Here is a 27,016-nt window from a genome sequence, read left to right as displayed (position 1 = left end):
CAACACAAAGACAAATGTAAAAACATGCTTTTGCATGAAATTCAGACACAGCCTTTCATGTTGCAAGTGTATTTAGGACAATCTAACACAGATAAAGCCTAGACATGCAAGATTGGAGGCCACAAACCGGATGTGTATTTGCACTGTTGTAGCTGTATCCAAACTGGCAGGGAGAGGACAGAGATCTTGGGGACAGAAAATACTATGTAAGCCCTGTTTTTAAACTAACTTTCCCTGTATTAATGTATCAGGTTAGATCTTCTAACTGTGATATAGTAGGGTATTTAAGTGTTTGATCTTCTTCCTATGTTACACTCTTGGATTGATACTGTAAAACTACATGAATTGTTTCACAACCCAACTTGCTCAAGTAGCAGAGAGCGCTCTTTATTTCTCATGTATTGAAGGGGAATAAACCACACATAAAAAAAAATACATTAAACCAAAGGAAGCCTACTCACGCTTCTTTTACACTTGCATAGTCCTGCAGCTACAAGCCGAAAAGCAAGAAGAAGGAAAGAAAAAGCATCCCCACATATCACTTCCTACTGTGCAGCTCCACGTTCTCTGTGACTCTGTAACTACAGGCTGATGCCAGCAGAGTACCACTGCTCTGCTCCTCCGTCTCCAGCCACACTCTCCATCAGGAGATACAATAACTGTGCAGTCTCAGGCTGAAATACACCACCCTTCTGTTCTGGACAAAAAAGCAACTCACCAAAACATGGTAAATTTTCTAACAGCTCAGTGCATCCACGCTACGTGCCTTACAGTCTACACAGTCATGACATCCACCACAAGGAAATGGGTGGAAACATACATACCAGCAGGAAAAATGAGGAAGAGCGACTAGCAGCGCATCATCAAATCAGGTTGGGCACAGGACAAAAATTACCCTGGTTTCCTTTTAGAACCATATCAATGCAGTCAGAATGAAAGGCAAATGCTTTTCCTTACATTAGAAGGAAGAGACAGGTGGTTACTGTTGAAACTTATATACTGAAAGGATCATCTCCTAAATAACTTGACACATTAAGAAGCTATCACCATGCCTACGCTGCTGGTACAGAAGGCAGCACGAGGAGGACAGGATACTGCTTCAGCAGCCAGGCTCTGCCCTGGCAGCTCAGGAAGGCTCCTGAGGAGTGCCAAGCCTCACCAGGAAATGCATGCTCAAACCCACACACTGCAGAGCAAGAAAATCTTGAAGTGAGCTAAGCTACACTTGACAATAACACATATTTTTTCCCCTTTCCTAAAGTCGTCTCCTATTCTGTAATTAATGATCCAACCTCACATGCTGCTGGAATAAACACTACCTGTTCTTTGCAATTGGCTAATAATATTAGGGTCTAATAATGGATACAGTTTTGCCACGTTTCTAGCAGCATTGAAACAATTGTTCCCTTCTGACAATCAGTGTTAACAGGCATACTTTCAAGGATTCATAATGTATTTTAGGGTCCTCAAGGGCTGCCAAGGCTATTTTAAATAACTATGCAGTGGAGGCTTCTTTGGCAGAAGAAATACTGGCCCCTTCTGCACCAGCATGGTACAGAAGATGAGGATATTCGCCTGACATACAACTGACAAAGGGAAAGGGAGCTGGGAGACTTATAATCCAAACAAACACAGGGCTTTGGTGTCTAAGATATCTAAGTTTTGGTATCTCCAAAACTTACCACACCAAATTCTCTATTTCAACTAAAAAGAAATGCTAACTTATATTTGCACTACTTAGGTAGACACTGAGATGATAAAGCTACAGAAGCAGATGGCTTTTAGCACAATTTGTAAACAAAAGAAAAAAGCCCAATTATTATTGGACACCTTCTAAAATCTTACTTATTCTAATTAAAAAAGCAGTCAGTGTTCCTTTGGTTTAGGTTATTTTAATAAAAGCAAAGGAAATGAGAAATTAAACTTTTAAAAAACTCCTAGAAAATAAAATCTCCTTATCCAATAGCTCAGGAATTTACCTGAAAGCCTGAGCACTGGGGATTGGTTCCTACATTTATTGGGAGGAATGTGAACACACATCTCCTCTTCCAGATTAGAATCACAACCATCAAATAGCATATTACAGCACAGAGTTTCCACCTCTGGAATGCAAAATTTTGTATTCATCCAGAGAATAGAAGGATGTCAACACTAGAAACTGCAAATAATTTTTTCCTATAAACATACAACAGTACAGTGGTTAAGTACAACACACTAGGAAATGCGTAACGGAAATTCAAATTATAGAGGCAAACAAAAGAGCTGAATGCTGCTCTACCTTAGCCTTGTCGAATGGGTTACTCCATGAGTGAGTTTGACCTAAATTTTCCACTTACAAAGGCAAAAGTAAACAAACCCAAATCCAACTCTATAATATTACTGCTGTCATCTTATACATAGAATGGAGAGTTTAAGAAATACATACCTGAAAGGACTCCTAATCCATATAATAATAATAATAAAACCCCAAACCTGACTAACTTCTCAGTATGCTTAGTGAGCATACACATCAGGTTAGAAAATCAGGTTAAATTTATTTAGGAGTTCAAGGTCTAGCTATGGGCACTCGTTTCCCTAAATTACAATTTAGTGTCTAACCTAAATAACTTTGTCCCACTATTCGGAAGTTTTGTCACAACTGTGGCAAGACAGAAAAGCTAAAAGAGCAGAAGTTCTAGCACATTCATTTCTTGCAACTTTTCCAAAGGTTTTTTTTGTTATTAAGTATATTGAAGTGCTTATGCTTGAATTTATTACTGGATAAGAGATATAATGCAAAACAAACTTTTTTTCTGAAATAGAATGAAATCTGAATTCTATGTGAATTTTAAAAGCCTTTAAGACCTTTAAATCAGATCCATAAAATCATTCTATTTTGATGTTACCCCTTTTATTTTCACAAATATAAAGCTTCTACACCAAATTTTTTTTCTGAGCAGAAATGAACCTCTTAAGATCTATTGATGTTCTGCTGTTCAGTTGTCTTCAAGTGCTTTCAAAAAAGTCTGTCCTTCCCTTTCCTCTTCCTTTTTTCCCTTTTTCTTCCATTTTGACAAATGTTGAACCTCTAAAGTGAAAAAACATTATCCAGCTCTGTTTCCCTGATACAGCATGTCTAATCTTCCACATGCTTGTGCTCCTCTCCAAGTAATTCCTGCTTACAGTTTTTACCTTTAAAGCTGCTAGGATTTTTGCTTGCACTGTTAAGGTTGGTACGGACACAAAGATCTTCACCAGATGACTTACTTAAATGCAAAAAATATTTTCCTTATAACGCAAACAATTCTTTGGCTTCTACCTGAGCGTTCAGTATAAAACCAAAGAACCCTTTTTTCAGGGTTTGATGGCATAATTTAGATGGCGAATGAAGTTGCTAAGCCACTGTCCATCACATTTGAAAAATCATGGCAGTGATGTGAAGTTCCCAACAACTGGAAAAAGGGAAATATAACCCCCATGTTCAAGAAGGGGAAAATGGATGACCCAGGGAATTACAGAGCAGTCAGTCTCACCTCTGTGCCTGGCAAAATCTTGGAGCAGATTCTCCTGGAAGGCATGCGAAGGCACATGAAAATCAACATGGTGCTTGGTGACAGCCAGCATGGCTTCACTAAGGGGAAATCCTGCCTGACCAATTTAGTGGCCTTCTATGATGGGGCTACGGAACTGATGGACAGGGGTAGAGCAGTTGATGTCATCTACCTGGACTTGTGTAAAGCATCCGACACTGTCCCACATGACATCCTTGTCTCTAAATTGAAGAGACGTCAATTTGATGGATGGACCACTCGGTGGATAAAGAACTGGCTGGATGGCTGCACACAAAGAGTTGTGGTCAATGGCTCAGTGTGCAGCTGGAGGCCAGTAACGAGTGGTGTCCCTCAGGGATTGGTGCTGGGACCGGTCTTGTTCAACATCTTTGTCGCTGACATGGACAGTGGGATTGAGTGCGCCCTCAGCAAGTTTGCCAGTGACACCAAGCTGTGTGGTTTGGTTGATATGCTGGAGGGAAGGAATGCCACCCAGAGGGACCTTGACACTCCTCTGAGGTGAGCTGATGCCAACCTCATGAAGTTTAACCATGACAAGTGAAAGCTCCTACACACCTGGGTCGGAGCAATCCCAGGCACAGCTACAGGTTGGGTAGAGAAGAGATTCAGAGCAGCTCTGCGGAGAAGGACTTGGGGGTGTTGGACGTGAGAAAATGAATATGAGCTGGCTTCAGTGTGCGCATGAAGCCCAGAAAGCCAACCGTATCCCGGGCTGCATCAAAAGGAGCGTGACCAGCAGGTTGAAGGAAGTGATCCTGCCCCTCTACTCTGCTCTCCTGAGACCTCACTTGGAGTATTGTGTGCAGTTCTGGGGTCCTCAACATAAAAAGGACATGGAACTGTTGGAACAAGTCCAGAGGAGGGCCACGAGGATGATCAGGGGGCTGGAGCACCTCCCGTATGAAGACAGGCTGAGAAAGTTGGGGCTGTTCAGCCTGGAGACCTCATAGCAGCCTTCCAGCATCTGAAGGGGGCCTATAGGGATGCTGGGGAGGGACTCATTATTAGGGACTGTAGTGATAGGACAAGGGGTAATGGGTTCTAACTTAAACAGGGGAAGCTTAGATTGGATATAAGGAGGAAGTTCCTTACTGTAAGGGTGGTGAGGCACTGGAATGGGCTGCCCAGGGAAGCTGTGAATGCTCCATCACTGGCCAGGTTGGACGAGGCCTTGGGTGACATGGTTTAGTGTGAGGTGCCCCTGCCCATGGCAGGGGGGGGTGGAACTAGACAACCTTAAGGTCCTTTCCAACCCTAACTATTCTATGATTCTATAATTTAAGCACCAGTAAAAAACTGAAAACAAACATCAGGCACGTTTCCCACCACTGCCACCTATTTCACAAGAGAAAGGACACCCTATTTGCCATTCCCATCAATCACAAATTTGTTAGCAAAGAGGCCAAAATGAATGTCTTGCCAGCAATCTAACATCCATAACAAATTAACATGTTCAAACTTTTAATCTTTAAAAAACAGTCTGCACCCAAGACCACCAAAATCCAATTTTTGGCAAAGTACCGTCTGCCATGCTGAGGCGCACACCAGGAACCCTCGCCTGCCAGTGAACATAGTGGCTGCTACTGCTGCTTGCCATCCTTGCTGGCTGCTCCACAACCCTGAGATTAGACATCAGCAAACTAAAAAACCTTGATAATTAATTAAGCATCTTTGCCACTGCATTATAAATTAGGAGGTGAGATGAGCAGACTGTTCCTGTCCTCACATGGCTTGGATCACTCAGGGGCTAGTTAGCTGACCACTCCCAATATCTACCACTTTCCTTCAAGAATCAGGCAGCGGCAGGAGGTGAGGTTGATGGCAAAGCCCTGGCAAACCAGCAGCTCAGAGCCCGCTGTTACAGCACATCTTGGGATATTCCTCTCTCTTGCCTCATTTTTCCAGATATTGAATCTGTATCTCTCATCAGTACTTACTCGATGGTGTTAGCTGAAATAGGAAGCCTCAGCCAAGAAAATGAAAAAGCACAAACAAGGTGCTTCTTCCCATTTTTACAGCAGACGCTTGGCTGCCTGCCAAACCCTGCTACAGGGTTATGCAAATACATTTACTCTTCTTTATCAGTAGCCAAAATATCATCGCTCATGTAAAGCAACATCTGCAAGATTGGGCCCATTCTTAAGAAGAATGGCAGCTAATACGTTGCACAACAAAACAAGGAGGTCATTAATTAATGGCTTAAAGGGAGACATTGTCAGGTATATTTGGTATCAGTGACACTCCAGCCCCGAAATGAAACACAGACTGGATTTTACGCTGGATTTTTAGGTTTGGATTTTAGGTGCAAAAAGAGAAAGGAAAAGCGTGTGACCATCTCAACTCTGTAACATGACATGACCAATTGCACCCTATTCAACTGACGTGCTTTCCTCTTGTATTTGGAGTAAGGGATGGGTCAGACACAGCTCTCTCTGCAGTAGATCTGAGACACAGGCTCAGCATGAAAAGTCTGCCAGAAGGCTGCTAATGGACCTGTACACTCCCAAAAAGCGAGTTACATCAGCAAGAAAAAACCCAGAAAGGAGCAGGGAAGGAGACAACTTGATCAGCAGTAGAGTCACTAAAACTAAAGCTCCTGGGACCTTCTGCACTGTCATCCAGAAATTCAGCAAATAACTCACACAGGAACACAACAAAAAGAAAATACCTATAGAAACATACAGTGTCTTCCATTCCCCATTCTTACAGAAATATAGCAGTGAGTGTGTGAGGGCAGAGCAAGTGAAGTTTTAACAAAATGAGAATCCCCTTCCCAGAGCCTCTGATAAGGAATGAGATACAAGCGTCAGAAGGACAGCTAACAAGTGTTAGCAGACATAAACCTGCTGCTGGTTGCATGGCAGTATAAATCACAAGAGACTCCATTAAAGTCAAGCAGCTACATGAGCATAAAATCTGTATATTTAGAATCAGCATATATTTAGAGACAAGTAATAAAGTCAAGATGTTAGAAACTGCTGGAACATTCACAAACCTTGACTTTCTTCCAACCAGAAAGAAAAAATCGGCACTTTACCATAGGTGTAATAGGAGGGGGTAAGAGAAAGGTAGAACGTATATTTTCACCTCAGTATGTGTGCAAAAACCTCTTCAGGCACTAACAGGGGTAGAGAGTTGGACGTAAAATAACCCCTTTTCTCTGTCATTTGAGCTTGTGCAGGTGCTAGGAGGTATAGATTACTGAGAAACAGATTGATTTCTGCAAAATTCAGGAGCAAGATTATTTTCAAGAACTTCTAATTTCCTTGAAAAACAGAACACAGACTGTTCTCCAGAAATCTTGACTTTGTCATAACTCAGTTTCTCAGTCATGTATAGCTCCTGGTACTTGCTCAGGAACCTGAAGGTGCACAAGTCCATGGGACCTGATGAGATGCATCCACCTCCATGGATGAGGCACTTCCATACTGAGAGAACTGGAAGGTGAAGTGGTTAAGCTACTGCTCATCATATTTGAGAAATCGTGGCAGTGCACTGATGTTCCCACTGACTGGAAAAGGGGAAACATAACACCCATTTTTAAAAAGGGAATAAGGGATGCAGGGAACTACAGGCCATTCAGTCTTATCTCCATGCCCAGCATAATCATGAAGCAGATCCTCCTGGAAACTATGCTAAGATACATGGGAAAGAAGGAGACGATTGGTGACAGTCAACATGGCTTCACTAAGTGCAAATCATGCCTAACAAATTTGATGGCCTTCTATGGTGGGGTTACAGCATAGCCGGATTAAGGGAAGAATGACTGACATCATGTACCCGGGCTTGTGCAAAGCATATAATACTGTCCCACAAGACATCCTTGTCTCTAAGCTGGAGAGGCATGGATCTGATGGATGGACCACTCTGTGGATAAGGAATTGGCTGGATGATCGCACTCCAAGAGTTGTAGTCAACAGTTTGATATTCAAGCGAAGACCACTGAAAAGTGGTGTCCCTCAGAGGTATTAGGACTGGTGCTGTTTAACATCTTTGTCAGCAACATGGACAGTGGGGCTGAATGCACCTTCAGCAAGTTTGCCAATGACACCAAGCTGTGTGGTGCAGTTAACCTGCTGTACAGAAGGGCTGCCATTCAGAGGCACCTTGACAGGCTGGAGAGATGGGCCCATCATGAAGTTCAACAAGGCCAAGTGCAAGACCCTGCACATTGATCAGGGCAATCTCAAGCACAAATACAGGCTGGTCAGGGAATGGATTGAGAGCAGCCCTGAGGGGCTGTTGGTTGATGGGAAGGTCAACATAACCCACCAATGTGCACTCACAGCCCAGAAAGACAACCATATCCTGGGCTGCATCAAAAGGAGGTCAAGGGAGGCGATTCTCCCCCTCCACTCTCATGAGACTCCACCTGAAGTACTGCTCTCTGGTCCGCAGCGTAAGGATGTAGATTATATATAAGGAAAAAGTTCTTCACAGTGAGGGTGGTGAGGCACTGGAACAGGTTGCCTTGAGAAACTCGGTGCTCCATCCCTGAAAGTGTTCAAGGCCAGGTTGCACAGGGCTTTGAGCAACCTGGTGTAGCAGAAGGCTGAGGGGTTGGAACTAGATGATCATTAAGGTACCTTCCAACCCAAACCACTCTACGATTCTATGAAATCCAACCAGAGGTGAAATACCAAAGCTTAGAGTGCTTAAATTTAAATGTGATTTTCAGTGGTGCCCATCGACAGGACGAAGAGCAATGGCCACAGACTAAAATACAAGAAGCTTCACCTCAACATGAGGAAGCAGTTCTTTACATTGAGGGTGGCAAAGCACTGGAACAGGTTGCCCAGGTCGGTTTGTGGAGCCTCTCTCTCTGGAGACATTCAAAACCTGACTGGACGTGTCCCTTTGTAACCTGCCCTAGGTCCTGCCTTGGCAGGGGGGACGATCTCTAGAGGTCTCTTCCAACCCTAATGATTCCGTGATTATTTGCTGCACATTACTGTAACTTTCACATTTGAATTATAGCAAAGCAACCTACTAAGAGAAATTATTAGAAAGAACACATGGGGACACAAATCAACAAACACTACCAACTACAGACGTGCAACTCACCTATCTTGTATCAGCATTCAAGGGTTACACCCAGACAGGAAGACTTATTAAGTAGGAGACAATCACAGGTTTGCTCACTAATCTGTCTTTCCAAGAAACATGTTTTAGTAAACTCTCAAAGCCAAATTTTTCAGACTTATTTTATCAGTGGTGATTTGTAAGAATGGAGTTTAATCTGGTGCAATTTTAGCCTCTTCTGACAATTATATGCAGTACATGACTGAGAAGGAAACCTCCCTCTCCCACAGCCAGGGCCCAGCAACAGTACAAAGTGATATATATTTCCATTTTCTTGATGTTTCTTCAAAACAACAACAACAACAAAAAAGATAAAAGAATTGTTAAAAACATAAACTGAATTAAACAGTAACAATTCATAGAAGGATGCCAAATATTCAGCATATGCAAGCTTTACAAGAAGGGAATTAAATTAACTAACAAACAAACAAAAAGACCATAAAAAAAGCACATAAAAATTTGCATTAACAACTCAAGAATGGGAGCATGTTTGCTGTGGTGCTGCCATGCAGAGCAAGCACTCCATCAAACAAATCCACTGGGGATGAAATAGAAGACAAAGCACCCTTACCTCAGCGCTGCATTTTTTCCATCACTCCTTACACACCTGACCTGCCTGGTTTGGTAGCCAATCTCCACCTCCCTGGGACGGTGGTGGGGTTTATAGCCTTGAAGTCCAGATGTGCTTGGCTCTCCAGAGTCTGAACCCAAATCAGGCATAGTCCTCCCAGCCAGGTCAATGTCTTTTGGATTGGGCAGCTGGCATTCACCCCAAGGTCCCACTCGGAGGCTGTAGGTGTGCTCCTCCTCCCCGAAAGGACAGGCGGGAGTGCTGCAGGCTCTAGATTCAGTGAGATTTGGACACGGGGCACCCCCGTAGAGAGGAGGAGCGATGACCGCCCGTGTCCGGTACTGCAAGCTCTTGGAGCAGCCTGTGCCACACTCAGACCAGGCAGAGAACTCGGACACAACACAGTCCCGTGGGCAGGGCACCAGGCAGGCTTGCTCAGCAGGTGGCTGCGGTGTGAAATACTCACATATTTCATTGGCAACAATGGTTCTGTTGAGCTTCTGGAGGCAGCGGACGCTCCGGCGCTGCAGCCCGTGCTGCGCGGTGACACAAGCCCCGGTTCCCACCTCACCGCCGGCAGAGGAGATAAGCCCACACCTGTCCCATGCCGAAACCTCCCACTCAAACAGCTCCAGGTGCCAGTCACAGATTTTAAAGCACCTCCTCTGGCTTTCAGGCTTGTCCTTCTGGTCGCAGTTTGCGTGGTACGTTGTCCAGCCCTCCACGTGGGTGCACCAGACGGCCCGACTCCGAATGCCCCCCAAGCCACAGTCACCCACACACCGGCCCCAGTGACCTGCAAAGGAGGAGGTGTTGAGAAAAGCCATGCAGTACTCCTGCCACAGACCTGTCTTGACGGATTCACAGTAGCATCCAAACCACACCCTGCCACGCATTAAAAAGTAAATAACTACCAGCTGGTCCCTAAAATTGGTTAAATGCTTCCTAAAGGCTACAAGTAATTTCTCCTCCCAATGTAGCTGTATCACTACACCACTCAGAGAAACTTGCAGGGAAGACAGACAAAAGAAAATGCCCTGTATCATCTCAAATTAAAGGCAGGCCAGGCACATTTCTGTAGCATTAAAACACACCCCAAACCCTGAGGAAACATGAATACTTAATTTCACTTGTACAAGTGAATTTAAAATGATCATAAAGGAATAATAATCTAATAGGAAAAGGAAGTCAAATTAGATAAAAGAAAAATAGCCTTAATAGAGCAATTAGTCAATGGAATAAACTGCACTGGGAAGCAGCTGAATCATCATCTGCAAGGATGAAACAGTGAAGATAAATGCTACGAAAATAAAAGCATACTTGATAGGGGCTCAAAACAGAGGAACTAACTAGGTATGATAGCAGATGTACTGCAGGACAGGTGTCACAGGGTTCTGCTCTGAGAGCAGAGCCTCAATAGCAGAAAAGGCACCTCGCATGCATCAACTTCTCAATTAGCCTAAAATGTACACCGAGCAAGCCGTTTCCACCTCCGGTACGTGGCACTGTATGAGGTGGTGAAGCTTGGGAAGAGAAATTAAAACAAAATTAAGCACAGTGATGTCATTTTTAGTTGCAGAGCACATGAACATATGTAATCAGATGAACCTTATTTGAGGATTTGCAGGTGAATGTAATCAGACATGGCTAAATAGAAAGATTTTTCTGTGACAATATTATTCAACAAAATTCCACCAAGTCAAAAAAATAATCTGATGGCTATAAAGTACAAAATCACTTGCAAACTGAAAAGCTAGAAAAAGCACTCAGGCCAAACTTTAACATATTTAAGGGATTCTGATGATCATATCTCAAGAGGGCCCCATCTCATTCCTGAGTTTAAAAACTTTCCAATATCTCGTAACAGAGCAATTTTGCTCAGTACAAGCACCGCATACATAATTCTTGCTTGAAAATACACTGCAACTACCCTATCTTTTGCATCTTTTCAAGGCAGAAAATGAACTTGCAATAAGAAGGTCAATTTAGATTAAGAAAAGTTACTCCAGTCAAGTTATCTAAAATTGATTCTAAAACTACCAAACATTTACGTGCTTACACTACAAAACCAAATACACACATAAAAACAAAAAATAGTCCTATAATGGCTGCAATTATAATATCAGCTATTTCATTCACCTGATGGTGGTTTTGTTGGTAATCCCATTGTTCTGTCTTCATGAATAGAGGAGTTAATCCTCCAGAGCCAGGAGCTTGACAGAAGTATAATTAAAAAAAAAAAAGAAATCGTGTTCCTTTTTCACCGTTAATAAAGGAGGAAAGTAAATAGGAATTCAATATAGCCAAGCTTCTCCTCTTCTTGCCATGTCCCTTCTGCGGGCGCTCCTCCTCCCCTCATCCTAAAGGCCAGGACTGGAACTCTACCCTCAGACTGACACCTTTCTCCATGGTGGACATGCAGAGGGCAAGGAGGTTTTCAGAGTTGTCAGGGTTTAGACAGCTCCAGCTTTTGTTGAATCCTTCAGGCTATGCGAAAAAACGTTGTCCCTTTTATGCCTCTGTTTCACACCAAAAGATATCAGACTGAGGTAATAACTCAGCCGTGTCATGTATCTTGAATGAAAAAAGGTTGCATCAAACTATAATGTGCTCTACAAGCCGTACTACACTAACGACAGGCTTTCAACAGAATCCACTATGCTTAAAAAATGAATATTCAAAACAATGAATCTTTAAATATGCTTTTGAAATTCAGTTACATGAAGAGGTCCACTGACAATTTAAACATTCAGCCTTGATACTTCGTTTCCCTCTAAAACAATTTTCTCATACAAATGCCAGCAAGATTCAAAACCAGACATCGGATTATGTATGTACTGTCATCTTACTAAAAATAATAGGCAAAATTCAAACCTCAGGTACTAGGTGGCTTTGTATTAACAGAAAGTAACTACCACAAAGACTATGCATTGTGACATTATTGTACCATTTGCTTATTTCAGCACTTATTTCTTCTCGGCAAGGGCAGTTTAGTTATTTGATATATGGAAGTTTCAGTACAGGAAAAGTCTGGGTTTCACCAGTTTGCTTTTAAAGCAAATATTCAAGAATAATATTGTTTCACTTCAGCATTTTGTATAACATTATTTTATTCATCAACAGGACCTTGAAATACAATGCACCAATTAAGTATCTACTACTTAGGATGGCAGACAGCATTAAACTTTCCCATGGAGTAATACAAAGCAGTTTTAGCAGAGGACTGGCCAAATTATACTCACCATACCTACCACCACTCTTTCACTACTCTACAGAACTCGTCATGCTCATATTTTTAATGCATTTCTGGGTGTTGCTCATGAGCTACTCCATGTACCAGCTGCAGATTTACCAATCCTTACATTAAGAGGATAGAGAGAGATGCAGAGGAAGCCAGAAGCAAGATATGGCCATTATGTAATGTCAAATATGAATTTAGAATGAAAAATTACTGAAAGGAAAAAAAGTAAGCAAGGACTCATAAGTAATTACACTATCATTAGACACATCACAATTTGCAATTATTCTCTGGCAAATGTGCTAAAAACCTATGCTCTTGGCATACCAAAAAAGGAAGCATGAAAAATAAGGTTAAGAATCAGATGCAAAACCTGTTACTATGGATTTTTTTCACTTCCTGATGATCTCTTCAGAATGTAGCAGTAAACTTATCCATAATGTTTCACTGCTTGGTTAAATATCCTGTTCAGTAGCTTAAATGAGGAGAAGGATGTAAATACTTCCTATTCAATAGTCTGCTTTGTAATTAGAATTTAATTATTTTTAAAAGAGTCATGTTAAATTTACACATTCCCTAAAATAATTCTGAGTCAATTAAAAGACACATCTTGGCACAATGTGAAAAATAATATTAACTATGTTTTATTAAAAACCCATTGGAATTTAGGCATCACAAGCCCAAACTTCAGAAAGATGCTTTAAAAACTCCCAATATAAGATGGGATGCCACTGGTTATTAAAGACTGAACAAAATTAAACATCATTACGCAGTGGTCTGTCTACAGAAAGTACACAAAGATGAAAATAAAGGATTGATATTGTCTCCTAACTATTGTAAACTACTCCGATACTGGATGGATGCTTGATCTCATCACAGCAAGACACAGGTGGGAGGAGAGACCGTGAATGTATGCAGAAACCAGGGAGGTCCCTCACTATGAGGATAACCCTTGGAACAGGCTGCCCAACGGACAGCAGAATCTCATCCTTGAAGGTCTGCAATACCCAACTGAACAAAGCTCTGAGCAACCTGGTGTGAATTCAATGTTGAATCTGCTCTGAGCAGGATTACTCTATAAAAGAGCATCTAACTGAAAGTAAGGCTTTGTCCACTAGGATGCCAAAAAAGTTCTTCCCTAAAAAATAGCATGGAGATCTGCAAAATACCAAGGAACATGCAAAAGCACAAATAAATCTGTTAGTCAACCAAGCTAAAGAGAAATTAAATCAAACCACTATTTCCAAAAATTGACTTATATAAAAATTGTAAGAGACAGTGGGATGTCTTTGTTTATGGAAAACTGTAAACAAAGACATCCTACTGTCTCTTAAAGACATTGATAACACTATAAGTGATAATGACATGAAAGAGATTAATTAATCAAGATAAAATAATAAAGAAAAGCTACACATTGTTCTGTTTGCCATCTTTTATTAGCCAGAAAGAGTACTCTACTATCATTCCATACAGCTTCTCTAATCCCATTAAAGCATGCAATAATACAGCAATTGTAGTTTATTTGATGTAATGTGCACTGATTTGCTTTTCCTGCCTGTGAGACATACCTACAGCTATGCAATACTTAAGTCTGAAAGAACACAGTGACATCTGCTCTTTGACACACAGGTGTCACAAGCAGAAGGCAAGCAGGCTTTTCAGATAATAATTACATATTACAGACAAAAAGAAACACCAGTAAGCATCAAACCTAGAACAAGAAACTGGGTAAGAGCTGCTTAAAAAGTATGTTATTGCTTAATAAGGTTTGTTACAATAATTATGCTCTGTTTAATGTGACATTTAGCTTAACTGCAACCATTTCACCATCTGAGAATTCATTCAACAATAAGCATCTTCCACAATTATTCTGTCCCTGTAGCTATGTACTAATCTGCAAATTTAGGACAAGATCATCAATCAGTTAAATAGAGTATTCTGTTAGTAATTTATTTCAAACAGGTAACAGATATGTTCCGAGTCACATCTGATACATAGAACAGAGAAGAAACACTGAGAAAAAAAATTAATGGACAATCACTGCAATAGTCCTCCTATTGTGTCTTTCAGTTGAAGTGCAAAATATGAAAGGAATTGTTCTAGACCTTAACAATTAGGTTTTAAACAGAACCTCCTAATTCTTAAACAAATATAACAAAGATCAACAACTTCCTTAATGCCTGACTAAGGAATAACTCCATCAGACATGACTAACTCCAGAAGATCACTGCAGTGTCCACGTTCATTGAATACTTCTGCTTGAAAAGTCCTATAATCACTTTGGATGCCATTCCAGCATTCTTCCACCACAGCATGTTTATATGAAATGGAAAGATCCAAATTCTGTGATTTCTGAGAACATATAAAACTGACTTGGACAACACGAGTTCTATTCCTAACAGCATTACAACCAATTAATATTAACTATCAGTAACAGCAACAAAAAATAAGTTCCACTGAATTAGTGTCATAAGAATTGGTTATTTTATGAGACATTTTCATGAGATTTATGTAATTTCACAGGAACAATGTCTTTTTTATGAGATTTGTACATATTAATTATGAACCAAACTTCAATATTATATGAACTATCACTTATTTTCTCACCTTTTTTTTTTTTTTTTTCTTTTCCACTAAGATGCAAAGCTACTCCACATTATAACAAGAAAAATATTTCTAATGATTCGGACAAAGTTCTTACTATGCTGATGAAAGTCATATCATTTGCATACCATGCTCTCTCCATGGCAGTGTACTCGGTCCAGTGACACCTTTATTTGCAGACTAAACACTCTAACATCAACATCTTGGGGACGAACTCCTTAGAAAGTCTAGAACACCTTATCTGATACTTTTACATATTATATATCACAAAGTAATATTTGCAGCATTTACAGCTATACTAAGCATTCGACACTGTCCCGCATGACATCCTTGTCTCTGAATTGAAGAGACGTCAATTTGATATGTGGACCACTCAGTGGATAAAGAACTGGCTGGATGGCCACACGCAAAGAGGTGTGGTCAACGGCTCAATGGCTCAATGTCAGGCTGGGGACCAGTAACGAGTGGTGTCCCTCAGGGATCGGTGTTGGGACCGGTCTTTTCAACATCTTTGTCACTGACATGGACAGTGGGATTGAGTGCGCCCTCAGCAAGTTTGCTGATGACACCAAGCTGTGTGGTTCGGTTGATACGCTGGAGGGAAGGAATGCCATCCAGAGGGAACTTGACACTCCTCTGAGGTGGGCTGATGCCAACCTCATGAAGTTTAACCATGACAAGTGAAAGCTCCTACACACCTGGGTCGGAGCAATCCCAGGCACAGCTACAGGTTGGGCAGAGAAGAGATTCAGAGCAGCCCTGCAGAGAAGGACTTGGGGGTGTTGGACTATGAGAAAATGAACATGAGCTGGCTTCAGTGTGTGCTCGCAGCCCAGAAAGCCAACCATATCCTGGGCTGCATCAAAAGGAGCGTGACCAGCAGGTCGAAGGAGGTGATCCTGCCCCTCTACTCTGCTCTTGTGAGACCTCACATGGAGTATTGTGTGCAGTTCTGGTGTCCTCAACATTAAAAGGACATGCAACTGTTGGAACAAGTCCAGAGAAGGGCCACGAGGATGATCAGGGGACTGGAGCAGCGGCCGTATGAAGACAGGCTGAGGAAGCTGGGGCTGTTCAGCCTGGAGAAGAGAAGGCTGCGTGGAGATCTCATAGCAGCCTTCCAGTAACTGAAGGGGGCCTATAAGGATTCTGGGAAGGACTCTTCATTAGGGACTGTAGTGACAGGACAAGGGGTAACAGGTTAAAAGTTAAACAGGGGAAGTTTAGATTGGATATAAGGAAGAAGTTCTTTACTGTGAGGGTGGTGAGGCACTGGAATGGGTTGCCCAGGGAAGTTGTGAATGCTCCATCACTGGCATTGTTCAAGGCCAGATTGGACAGAGCCTTGGGTGACATGGTTTAGTGTGAGGTGTCAATGTCCATGGCAGGGGGGTTGGAACTAGATGACCTTAAGGTCCTTTTCAACCCTAACTATTCTATGATTCTATGTAGTTAGCATAACTGCCTACCCCCCTGCTTCCTGGAAGTGTCCCCCATTATGCTTGCCCTGTACCTACTGCTACACCTGAGCCAAAACGCAGCTTTTCCTCCTTGTCAGTACTTAACTGTCTCAATTATTTAGTTATTTATTATTAACAGCAATTCAGTAAAACCCTTTCTATTATAACCTGTATGAAAGATGCTGTACAAAATAAAAGACTACTGTACCATTTGCAATGTGTCACACAGGGCATATAAAATTACTCTGATTCCTGCGATTAATTTTAAATACTTGCAGCACTTTTTTAAACTTTCATGACCTACACAAATGAGTAATTCAGCAGCTTAGTTATTCATCTTATTTTAGATCTGAATAGAAGTGAAGTTTAGTGACTTACAGCCATGCAGCATTTTGTTCCAATTTTACATTTCAGCTTTTCCCCTTATTATCCACGCGCGGTAACACTCAAGACACACTACAGCAAGAAAGACATTCTGCAACAAAATGTAACGAACACTGCTGTTTATGAAAACTCAGTGATTTACTAACCCCTTGGCACTTGAAGGCAGGACTTCTCAATATAATCACTAATACCAACTGCATTGCCTGAGCTACTCAATCATGTGCCCACACCCCAGGGACGGCGCAGGGGAAAATATTCTATTCTTTCAACTCTCAGTTTAAAAATACAAAAAAAAATAAAAACAACAAACACACGTATTAGAATGCATTTCTGTAATACTCATCTGACACATTTTGAGGGCTCATGATAGCAGCTGACATTAGGAGATGAGGACATAATGTAGGCCATAAATTTAGGTATACTGTAAAAACAAAAAATAAATAGATGTTATCATCACCTTATAAATATGAGTAGTTTACTGCAGATGAGATTAAAAACATCTCAGTACTGAATTATAGATAGTTATAATCAAACTCTGGCCTTTTTAAAATTCCAAATGCCTATGAAAACCGATTCCTTTTAGAACATGGATAGCCTTTATAAGATGTTTGTAAATGTAACCTTAATAGAAAAAGCAGCTGAGAAATGTTTCTTCAGTCACTCCACCTCGAATCAAGGGCTTGTATGTCCCAAAGGAAACTGTTACTTGCCTGTGGAAAACACCCAGAATCAATAAAAACACTGGCTACACAGCATCGCCTGCAACACAAACAGCCTGGCTTACCAGTGGGAACCAGGGAAGATACACAGGCATTTCTGGACACACATCTCAATGATACCTTCTTCTGAACCCAAACCTCCTCTCTAGTTATGTTTAAATCCTCTCTCAAGCCCATAGGAAAGCTCAGACCCCTTCAAGCCCAACCAAGTAAGAAGTTGAGGAGATCTACTCTGATTATTTGCAGGGAAGCAAAAGGGACCTTGGTATATCTGTGAATGAGATTATTTCATATTTGCCTGTAGAAACTGTGTGATTCAGAAGGCCCACTCCGGGGTTATACAGGTCTTTACACTACTGGTTCAACACCAGGAAGCTTTGCAAAAAGGTGTTTCTGCTCTTCCATACATTGGCTCCCTCTCACCTCCCTTCACATAGGCAGTTGCTCGGAGTCATTTTTCCAGCATGCAAAGCCTGGACTCCAGGTCCACCTTCTTGCTGATAACCCAGCAAAGGGTAGAAGGACTCCAAAGGTGATACACTCAGCCCTGGAAGAGACCATCCCATCCACATCTTGCCAACGAATCTTACCATACAACATCAAGATCACCACTAATGGACTCCTAAAGGAATCACACCAGGAAAATCGCTGTCAAATGGTTGATGCTCTGAGATAGGGCCTCAGTGAGACAGCTGGGGGGGAAGCACTGGCAGCAATTCAACACCTGCTTGGTATTCAAACTCCAAGACACAAAGAGACTTCTTGTATCAGTTCTGCAATAATTCATTACCTGCCAAACACCAAAGATGCTGCCACCCCTTATTCTGAGTTGTGACAACTGCAGTTTCTAATTTTCTTACTCTTTCATGAAGCTTAAATTATATTTATTCAGTGAAATAATAGCAACATTCTGTTTTTAAAAACTTTAAAAATTTAATGGTTCCTTTTTTCACAAAAAAACTTTCACAGGAAAAGTTGTGAAATAATACAGCTATGTGCACACCTGCAAAACCTTTCTGAAGTATCAGAATTTATTTCACATGCACATAATCACAGAAATTTCTACATCCCTCTGCAGAAATAATTTTAAGGGAGAACTGCATTTTTTTCTACTCACTTTCATGCTATTCCCAACTTACCTATTTTATAAGCCACTACAGCACAGAAGCCAGCATACTTTTTCAGATATTATACTGGTCAATATGCTATGGCAACGGAATCAAAATCAAGAATTGCACACTGAGGTGCTACCAAGTCTAGCTAGGGTTATATGGTGGAATTGTATTAACTCTCCCTCAGACTCCTGCAGAGCTGACATGCATATACCTACAAATTCCTTACCCTGTGATATTCTCCAGGTGGGACCTCTGATGAGCCCCAGCTCAGGCAGGCCCTCTGCCTGTGGGTACTTCCCTTGCTCCAGAGCAGAAACAGGGATGCCCAAAGCTCTTGGAACAGAAAAGGTAGATGGTAAAATATAGACACTATGTACATATACAGAAATACCTTCTCAACCGTATGGGCCAGACAGTTATTATTCTTACTAAGCATTATAGAAGAGCTATACAACAGCCAGGATTTCCCATGGTGCCCAAAAATGCTGTTAATTAGCATTTCTGCATAGATGGAGAACACCAATGATAACAATTCCCTGGCAACAGATAGCATAATTAATTCATGTGAAAAGTACTATTTAAAAATATGTGCACGTCAATTTTATAAACACTGGACAGAGGTTATTGCAGAATTTTACAAACTGCTTTTACTGGGCACTTTCTCTTTTTTGTTTGTTTGTTAACAGTCCACATTTAGTTATCCACCTGTAATTATTTGCAATTAAATTGCAGTTTACTCTCGTTACTCCTCTTAAATGCTCCAAATTCTAAAGCAAAAGTATTTAGGAAAAGCAAAATTCACTGCAATAGTTAGAAATAGCTGTGCACGAATAAACAATACAAATAGATAGCTATGCCAAAGTTTGGAATGATAAGTGTTCTCCAGCAGTAAATCAATCTGCTCGTCTCACAGACTCTGTGAGCACAGGCTGCTGACAGGAGGAATGGCTGGTGGTTGAGCAATGTCTCATCAATCTAAAAGGGTCAAAGAGCTTAAGTTTCCAGACAGTGTAAATCAGGATGAAGGGCTTTAAGATACAAGTGGGTTTCACTTCAAAGGCAGACATACTTTAAACAAACAAACAACTGAACAACAACACACACACACACACAAAACCCAAATCCTGGACAAACAAAAAAAACTACCAACCACAAAAAACCTAAATAACTAAACTCTATTGGGAGGAGGCAGGGAAACGAATATAAAAGGAAGGCAATGACAAATACATTAATTGCCAAACTGAGATAATCTCCCCTCACATCATAAATTCAGCTTCTTGATTGCATGGTCCATAAGAACAGAATAACTAAACTACTTGAATATTTTAGAATAAAACACTTGAGTTTGCAGTCAGAGGACATGATCACATTACCTCATTTAGACACCTCATGCAGGTGTCAAGACCAGAAAAATCTTGGTAATCTTGTGACAAGAATTACAAAATATAAGTAAGCATAGCATATCTAGATACCTGTATGAAGAAAGAAAAAGCTCTGTCGCACCTGGAGGCAGATTTTGCCAGCCGTTGCTCCGAATAACTATGCGTGCAGATAAGTGAAAGTAAGATACTGTCAGACTAAGATCTGTGCATCAGGCTAGACTGAGATCCACAGATCTTCTGAAAATGTTGCAATATCCTGTCATGCTTTTGAACTTCTTTTTTTTTTTTCCAAAATAGCACATTAGATATATTTCGTTTCTGGAGAGCAGGACATGGCATTCAACTACACCCCATCCAGAGAAAGCCCCTCTGCTGCAGCACTTCTCTGTAAACCTACCTTCCAAATGACCTAGAACATTCCAACATGCAGAGCAATTTCCTACTCATTTTATTTCTTAATTTAGGTTTTCCTTTTCCAGATCAGTTAGATTCCTTGGAGCAAAAGCCAGTAATGCTCTAAGGATAAACAGAGAAAAGAGTATCAGAGTCTTGGCCATAAATCTGTGTCAGTACATTAACATGAGCCCCAGTGTTGCAAGTCCTGCAGCAGGCAGAGTGCTAAGCCATGGTCCCAGTGTGGGAACAAGCATGTTCAGAAGACAGGGCAGATTTTGTTGTTTTGTTTGGGGTCTTTTCTGTTTGGTTTGGGGTTTTTTTTCAATATCTACACTGTTGAAATAAAGAAAACTGGAAACAGAATGACAGTTCAGTAATTTAAAGATGGAAGTGCTCAGACATCAAACCGCATCCTAGAATTATGCAGAGGTCAGCCGTACAATGCTGGTACATCTCTACTACTTTTTTGGCATATCTTTTGACCATGTTATTCTGCACTTTTGCTGGTTACATATTTCTGAATAGTCTTCAGCTATCACTGAAATACAGTCATGCACCTTTACATGCGTTTTCACAATGAATAAAACCACATCCTTCGAGATGTTTAAAGAGCTGAGAATATATATCCTGAGGATGACTTTACTGGCATAGACCCATGTTTCTTTTGAAAACCAGTAAGAGATGTGGCAGGGTGCAGGGATCATTCACGTATTCTGCTGGGGCTGTTCTCTGAGCACAGAAGAACAGTTCTGAACTTGGAAATCTGGTCACATCACACTGACTTTTTGAACTAAAAGAATGCTAACTTGGAAAAAGATCAATTACAGAGGCACAGAGGTATGCATATTTTACACCCAAACGTAAGCATCTGCTTTTACAATGTTAGCCCACACTTTGCAACTGAAGATTTTAAGAAACGTTTTTGTACATAAGTAATCATTTAACAAGGCCTCAGAAAATACAGCCCTTATAGATTTAATTAACAGGTTAATGATGTGGATAGCATGCATGCTTTCAAAAGCAAAGATTTTCACATTAAGCTTGTTTCTGTCTCACAGAAGTAGCTTTCTTGTAGAGTATCTGTGCTAATGTAATTACACATCTGGTACTTCTGTTGCTTTCAATTGCAGAGATATTTATAAACAGTGGTCCTAATTTACACAAGAGTACCTAGTTGTTCCATTGTTTTATACTACAAATAAAGATATTTGTACAAAAATTAAACTGTGAAGAGTTCTCTTTTGTAGACCTGAATGGTTCTACTGAATATATAAAATAATCATTTAGCCTGCAAAATAAATCTAACACCCTATTGTCATAATTGCTTAGGAAACCTGCATAAACCAAGTGTGCCTCAAGTTCAGCTTGATATAAAGAGGTCAAGTACAAATTTTTAGACAATTTTAAATTAAACATCAGCATGGCAATCATCTTTGTTCCACTGTGTCACCAACATGGCAAAACTAATGTTTTAAACTATCATTTATTAGAGATGTTCATTCATCATCCTTACTGAAACGGAAATGATCAAAAACCAGACCACAATAATGGCAATCCCACATTATCTCTACCAGTATTGTCAAGAAAATGCAGTAGCTATTAATTTAAATATGCTTCAAAGAATGATCACAACTTCAAACACAATTCAACAAGATAAAAAGCCTGCCACAAGGTGCTTTCATTTCAATTTAGGTCACATATGAGTTCACCATGATAGCACCTGAAATTCCCAACTTACTAACTATTGACAGAAGATGCTCCTGCCCTAAGTGTTTAATCAAAGGAGTGGTTGAGTCCCAAGTCCTGTTGGAGCATTACTGAAAGGAGACACTATCAAAGTAACCTTTCAACATCTGTGTGCTCAAGCTCAGAAATGTCTGCACGAGAGAAAAGATAAGCCAAGAAATATACCCCTTTCTGCTTCCTATTTTAAAGGCACATCTGATTAAGAAAAATCATGAAATATTTAATAAAAGGAAAAAAATACACATGTGAATGTGAATAACTTTACTGTCAAATACATATACACACACATACGTATATATAATATATGCTATGAGATATTTATATCTAAATTATCCCATTTTGCTCACATTTTTTATTCAACCAGTATTTTTATGTGCAGTCTGTACCCAGTGCAACAGAAGTTTATGTAAAATGTCATGATTGCCCCATCATGGGTTCTGAAACACCGGAGACAGCTCCTAATCCTTCTCAGAGGAAACACTTCCAGTGTTTTGGAGGTCATGATGAAGTCTGTGGATAATTTTGAAGATTAGATTATGACAGGCAATGGACAAAACACTGAAATCTGCTCATTTAATTACTCCAAACCCCTGACAGTAATCCAGAAAGACAGAATGAGGAGTGATCTGGGGGGACAGGGCAATAAAAACACTTAGCTAATACTCCCGAAAAACAGATTTCAAAGGGCTTTTAGTTTTGCTGCTTTTGTGAGAGTAAGCTGTTTCCATATAAACTAGCTCATTAGCATGTCCCAGCTGGTTCATTAACCAGTACATAGAGATTCCATATCACTGTAAGAAAACAATAAGCTGCTACAGAAAGCTCTGTTGAGAAACAGAGTGGGCTACCTGGCCTCTCCCGGAAGGAAATCTACCTCTCAGTCTAGTCCTCAGGTAGGTTTAAAGAATAACAAAGTTCATAGCAAAGCTGGCATATCCATCCACAAACTACAGCATTAATAAATCTGTCTACATCCTCAACGGATGGACAATACTCAGATGTGGATAAATCAGACTGATAGTTCTGTAAAATAAGAAAAATCAGGTCTTCCACTAAGGATTTATGATTCCCATAATAAACATTATTCCGAATATTGTGAAGTAAATTAAGCCAATTTGATTTGAGATCCTTTTAACAGTAAGCCATATATTTTAGTACAAATAAAAATGACTGATTGAATGGAAAAAAAATCAATAAAGAAAAGGGAGCTAACAAAATGTAAACCATAATTATTACATGTTAAAATCACTTATAGTCTGTCCTAGCTGAAAGTTTAGAAATTCAAGATATTACTCATCTTTGAAAAATTACTCAATAAAGAAAGATTTTTAGCTTACATCAAATCTTGATGCTACTGCAGATATAGAAGGAGTGGGTTCTAGAAAGTATAAACAGAGCACATGTATATAGTTAATATTGTGCATACTCTTCAGGTGTTTTTAAAACAAAAAAAAAAATCTAGATTTTTTTCAAGAATATTTACTGTTCTCAGGACATGCTCTTTAAAAAAATTCTTAAACTAAAACTGTATGCTAAATTTAAACTGTTTCTACTTTACTCCCTTAAGAATAAAGGACAGGAAAATTTCTCCTGGACCTCTGAGCTTAATCTAAGAAGGTAATGTATGCAGATTTACCATAGATTCTTCTACTTAAAAGTCTCAAACAGCTGAATCAGTTAGACCAGTTAGGTTTACTGTCCTATCACTCTTCCCAAACCATTCCGCTGCACTACCTTCACATTCTCCCAAGTATTCTAATTTAAACCAATAAAACAATCTTGACAGGCAAACTAAGCAATGAAATACATTTTCCTACATTAATTTTTAACACACGCAAACACACATTATTAACAATTACTCAGCCAACATTTCCATTTATATAAATTTGTCTGGTTACAATAGTTGCTGCCCAAAGAATTTTCCCTGATTAGGATGGATATGCGATCACAAACCATATCCATGTGATAGCCTTTTTTATTACCACATGCAATCGGTTTCCACCAGACTAAGAAAGCATGAGCTTCCCACTATGCACTTAGCCTTGCATCAAACTCTGTAATAAAGCAAGAGAACAAAATACTGTATGTACTCAAGATAAGCTTCTCCAATAGCATCACCTTCAGGACTTTTTTCTGGATTACATTTCCCTGTATCTTCTTTGCCCTTCAGGACAGCTTCCCACAATATCCTAATTCCCTGAACAAGTTAAAGTTTGTGCTGCCAAGATCAAGGAATAAGCTTTAATCCCCTAACTTCCTTCCTCACTTCTCTCAGGATCTTAAACTCCATCATCATGTGGACCAACTCCGCTCCTTGTGGCCAAGGATACTGATTTGCCTGCTCCTGATCAGTTCCTCTATATCAGTGAATCACTCATCACTCACTAAAGTGATGACCACTTTAGTTGGCCTGTCCAGCACTTGCAATACGAGGATGTAGAGTAGAAGCAGGGAATAACACATAACAAGGTGCAGACTGGCACTGGAAACCCCACCACTATTGCTAACTCGCTAGTTATCAGTTAGAGAAATGTACGTCTGTGGCCAGACAAAACTGGTTAGTGCAGTGAAACACAACATGGTGAGATGGACTGATAAAGAAAGATAAAGATGTAAAACTGTTAAGAAATTAATGTGATCTCATGTCGATCCCATAGTGAGGAAGAAGAAACCATCAAAATGAACATTACATTCCACTTGTCAAAAGACTCCAGATGCTGAAAACCCACCACTGCTAGGATGAAACCACCAACTTTAGGACACAGAGGAGGAAGGCAGAAGTAACATTGGGAAAGGTGTATAAGCTGAGAATCGTGTGTATAACTTTAACTGCACTACTCCTTTTTCTTTTTCTGTAACAATTAGATATGGACAAATAATGATGAGACTTTTAGGATTTCAATTATACTAACGATAATTAGCTGTATTTATCTCTAAGGCGTGCTTCCTCCTCACCCAAGAACAAGGAGAGAAAAATTTACCTTAAGAAACACATAGTTTGACTTCCATGAGAGATGGACTCTCTCATTCCATTCAGAGCTGTAGATTTCATTCCTGCAACTGCAGTCCCAAGACCTATCAATACTGCAATTAAACAAGATGGAGAATGATATTCTCCCAAACGAGACCAAGCAGAGCACTCTGTCAGAACACTGGTAAAAAGAGAAGTGCCTGCTGCAATACATGGTATTCAGATAGCTTAGTCCCAGGAATACATCAGCTTCAGACATTTGTGTAAGTAGAAATAAAGATGTTTTGCATCAGTCCTCTTACAAAAGATTCTTCACATCTATTAAGAGCTGCAATGCCTTGGAAAAACAATTTCACTACAGCTCCCTGACTGCAAAGTTCAGAATCTCAGGTATCACAACCTTCATCTTTTCAAATAATTAACTTAATTTCACATGCAATAACTAAAGAACACTGTGCATGAAAAAGATACTTATGATTTCTTTTAAATACCAGCTACACAAAGCATTTTATAAACTATTCCTTAGATTAAGGCTGGACTAAAACCTTTTTTTGAGTTTCAGATGTGAATAAACCCATCCACAACAAGTCTGTAGGGTGTCTTTTACATTTACAATTTCTAGGCAAACAGATCTTCCCAATCAAAACTTCAGCAAGGCTCAGAAATACCCTTTTATGGCCACCTTAAAAACACTCCTTAATCATGCGATTACAATGAAACTGCTTATATAAACTACATTAAAATATTAATTCAGCATCAAGTATATACATAAATATGCACACAGCAGTAATAGCATATGTCATCTGACCCACAAGGATTACAGCATTCAACAGCTGGACTGTTAGAATGTGTCACTAGGTGCCAATCACACTGATAAAAGATAGGGGGTTTTACTGATCACAATGCATATCCTTTGTCCCAGGGAGGAAGAACAGCTGCTACTTCCTGTAAAATCCTTCACATGTCCTCTCTTCTGGGAATTCAAGCTCCAGATAAATTAAGTGTTTGGGCAGGCATGAGAATTCATTAACTTCTTCAGTCTGCTTTTATGTATGCATTTGCTAGCTCAAGGAGCTATTGTTAGAACAATGTTGTTACAATATTGTTACAAAATAACCGAATATTTTTCCCTAGTACCTCCATGTTTTCCACTCGGGGGTTATGCTTCTCAGGACCTTCAGTTGTTTGACAGAAGTACCCATGGCATCTTCCAAATCTGAAGCCAGAGGGACAAATTCTGGTCTCTGTTACGCCAGCATCAATTCAAAGTGAGCAGACTGAGTCCACATTCCTACTCTGTTCCTCATTTATCTCTGTCCTACATTCTGGATGTCCAGCCGATTGCTAAGTTTCATTGATGAACCTCAGTTCACCAACAAACATTTTAAGCGCTGTCTTTGAATTTCCAAATGGATCTCAGACTGTTAAGTAATTTAAGATGTCTCAGGAAAGAACTCAGTATTGACTTGGACTCACTTCCAGCTGATGCCTAATCCATATTACAATAATAATGTAAATTATCACTAAGGAGTGGTTAGCCATTGTGGTTAGATCGCATGGCAGGCAGGCAATCTCAACCAATAAGTAAACTGTGAGGGGAAATGGTAAATGTGCTGATTATGTAAATGTAACTGTTTGAAGTCAAAGATGCAGGCCTGTATTTCACTGATAACATGACTAACGCAGAAAGAAGATCTGCGTAAGCAATTAAATTTAACTTTTTAATCAATAAAAAGGAAACTGGGACCTAAATCCACTTTATAGGATTTACAAATCAAAGTCTTCCTGCAACTCGAA

At 40.2% G+C, this 27,016-nt stretch overlaps 1 protein-coding gene across 4 annotated transcripts in view; it reads right to left on the bottom strand.

Annotated features, from left to right (window-relative positions):
- THSD7B (thrombospondin type 1 domain containing 7B) overlaps nt 1–27,016 on the bottom strand; it is a 285,500-nt gene that overhangs the window by 218,580 nt on the left and 39,904 nt on the right. For 2 of the 4 annotated variants that reach the window (XM_061444781.1, XM_061444804.1), the window contains exon 3: nt 9,205–10,000. In XM_061444781.1, the coding sequence (XP_061300765.1) occupies nt 9,205–10,000 (796 nt within the window). Of the gene's footprint in view, nt 1–9,204; nt 10,001–11,343; nt 11,423–16,884; nt 17,092–27,016 lie in introns of those variants that run through there. The other 2 variants (XM_061444797.1, XM_061444789.1) reach the window with 2 other exon arrangements.

The sequence above is a fragment of the Pezoporus flaviventris genome, unplaced genomic scaffold, assembly GCF_033815535.1.
Source record: "Pezoporus flaviventris isolate CSIRO_AGI_PZ_B2104156 unplaced genomic scaffold, CSIRO_AGI_Pfla_v1 ptg000001l, whole genome shotgun sequence".
NCBI classification, from domain to species: domain Eukaryota; kingdom Metazoa; phylum Chordata; class Aves; order Psittaciformes; family Psittacidae; genus Pezoporus; species Pezoporus flaviventris.
The sequence above is the reverse complement of the archived record's forward strand: the minus strand, read 5'-3'. Positions and strand labels throughout refer to the sequence as shown.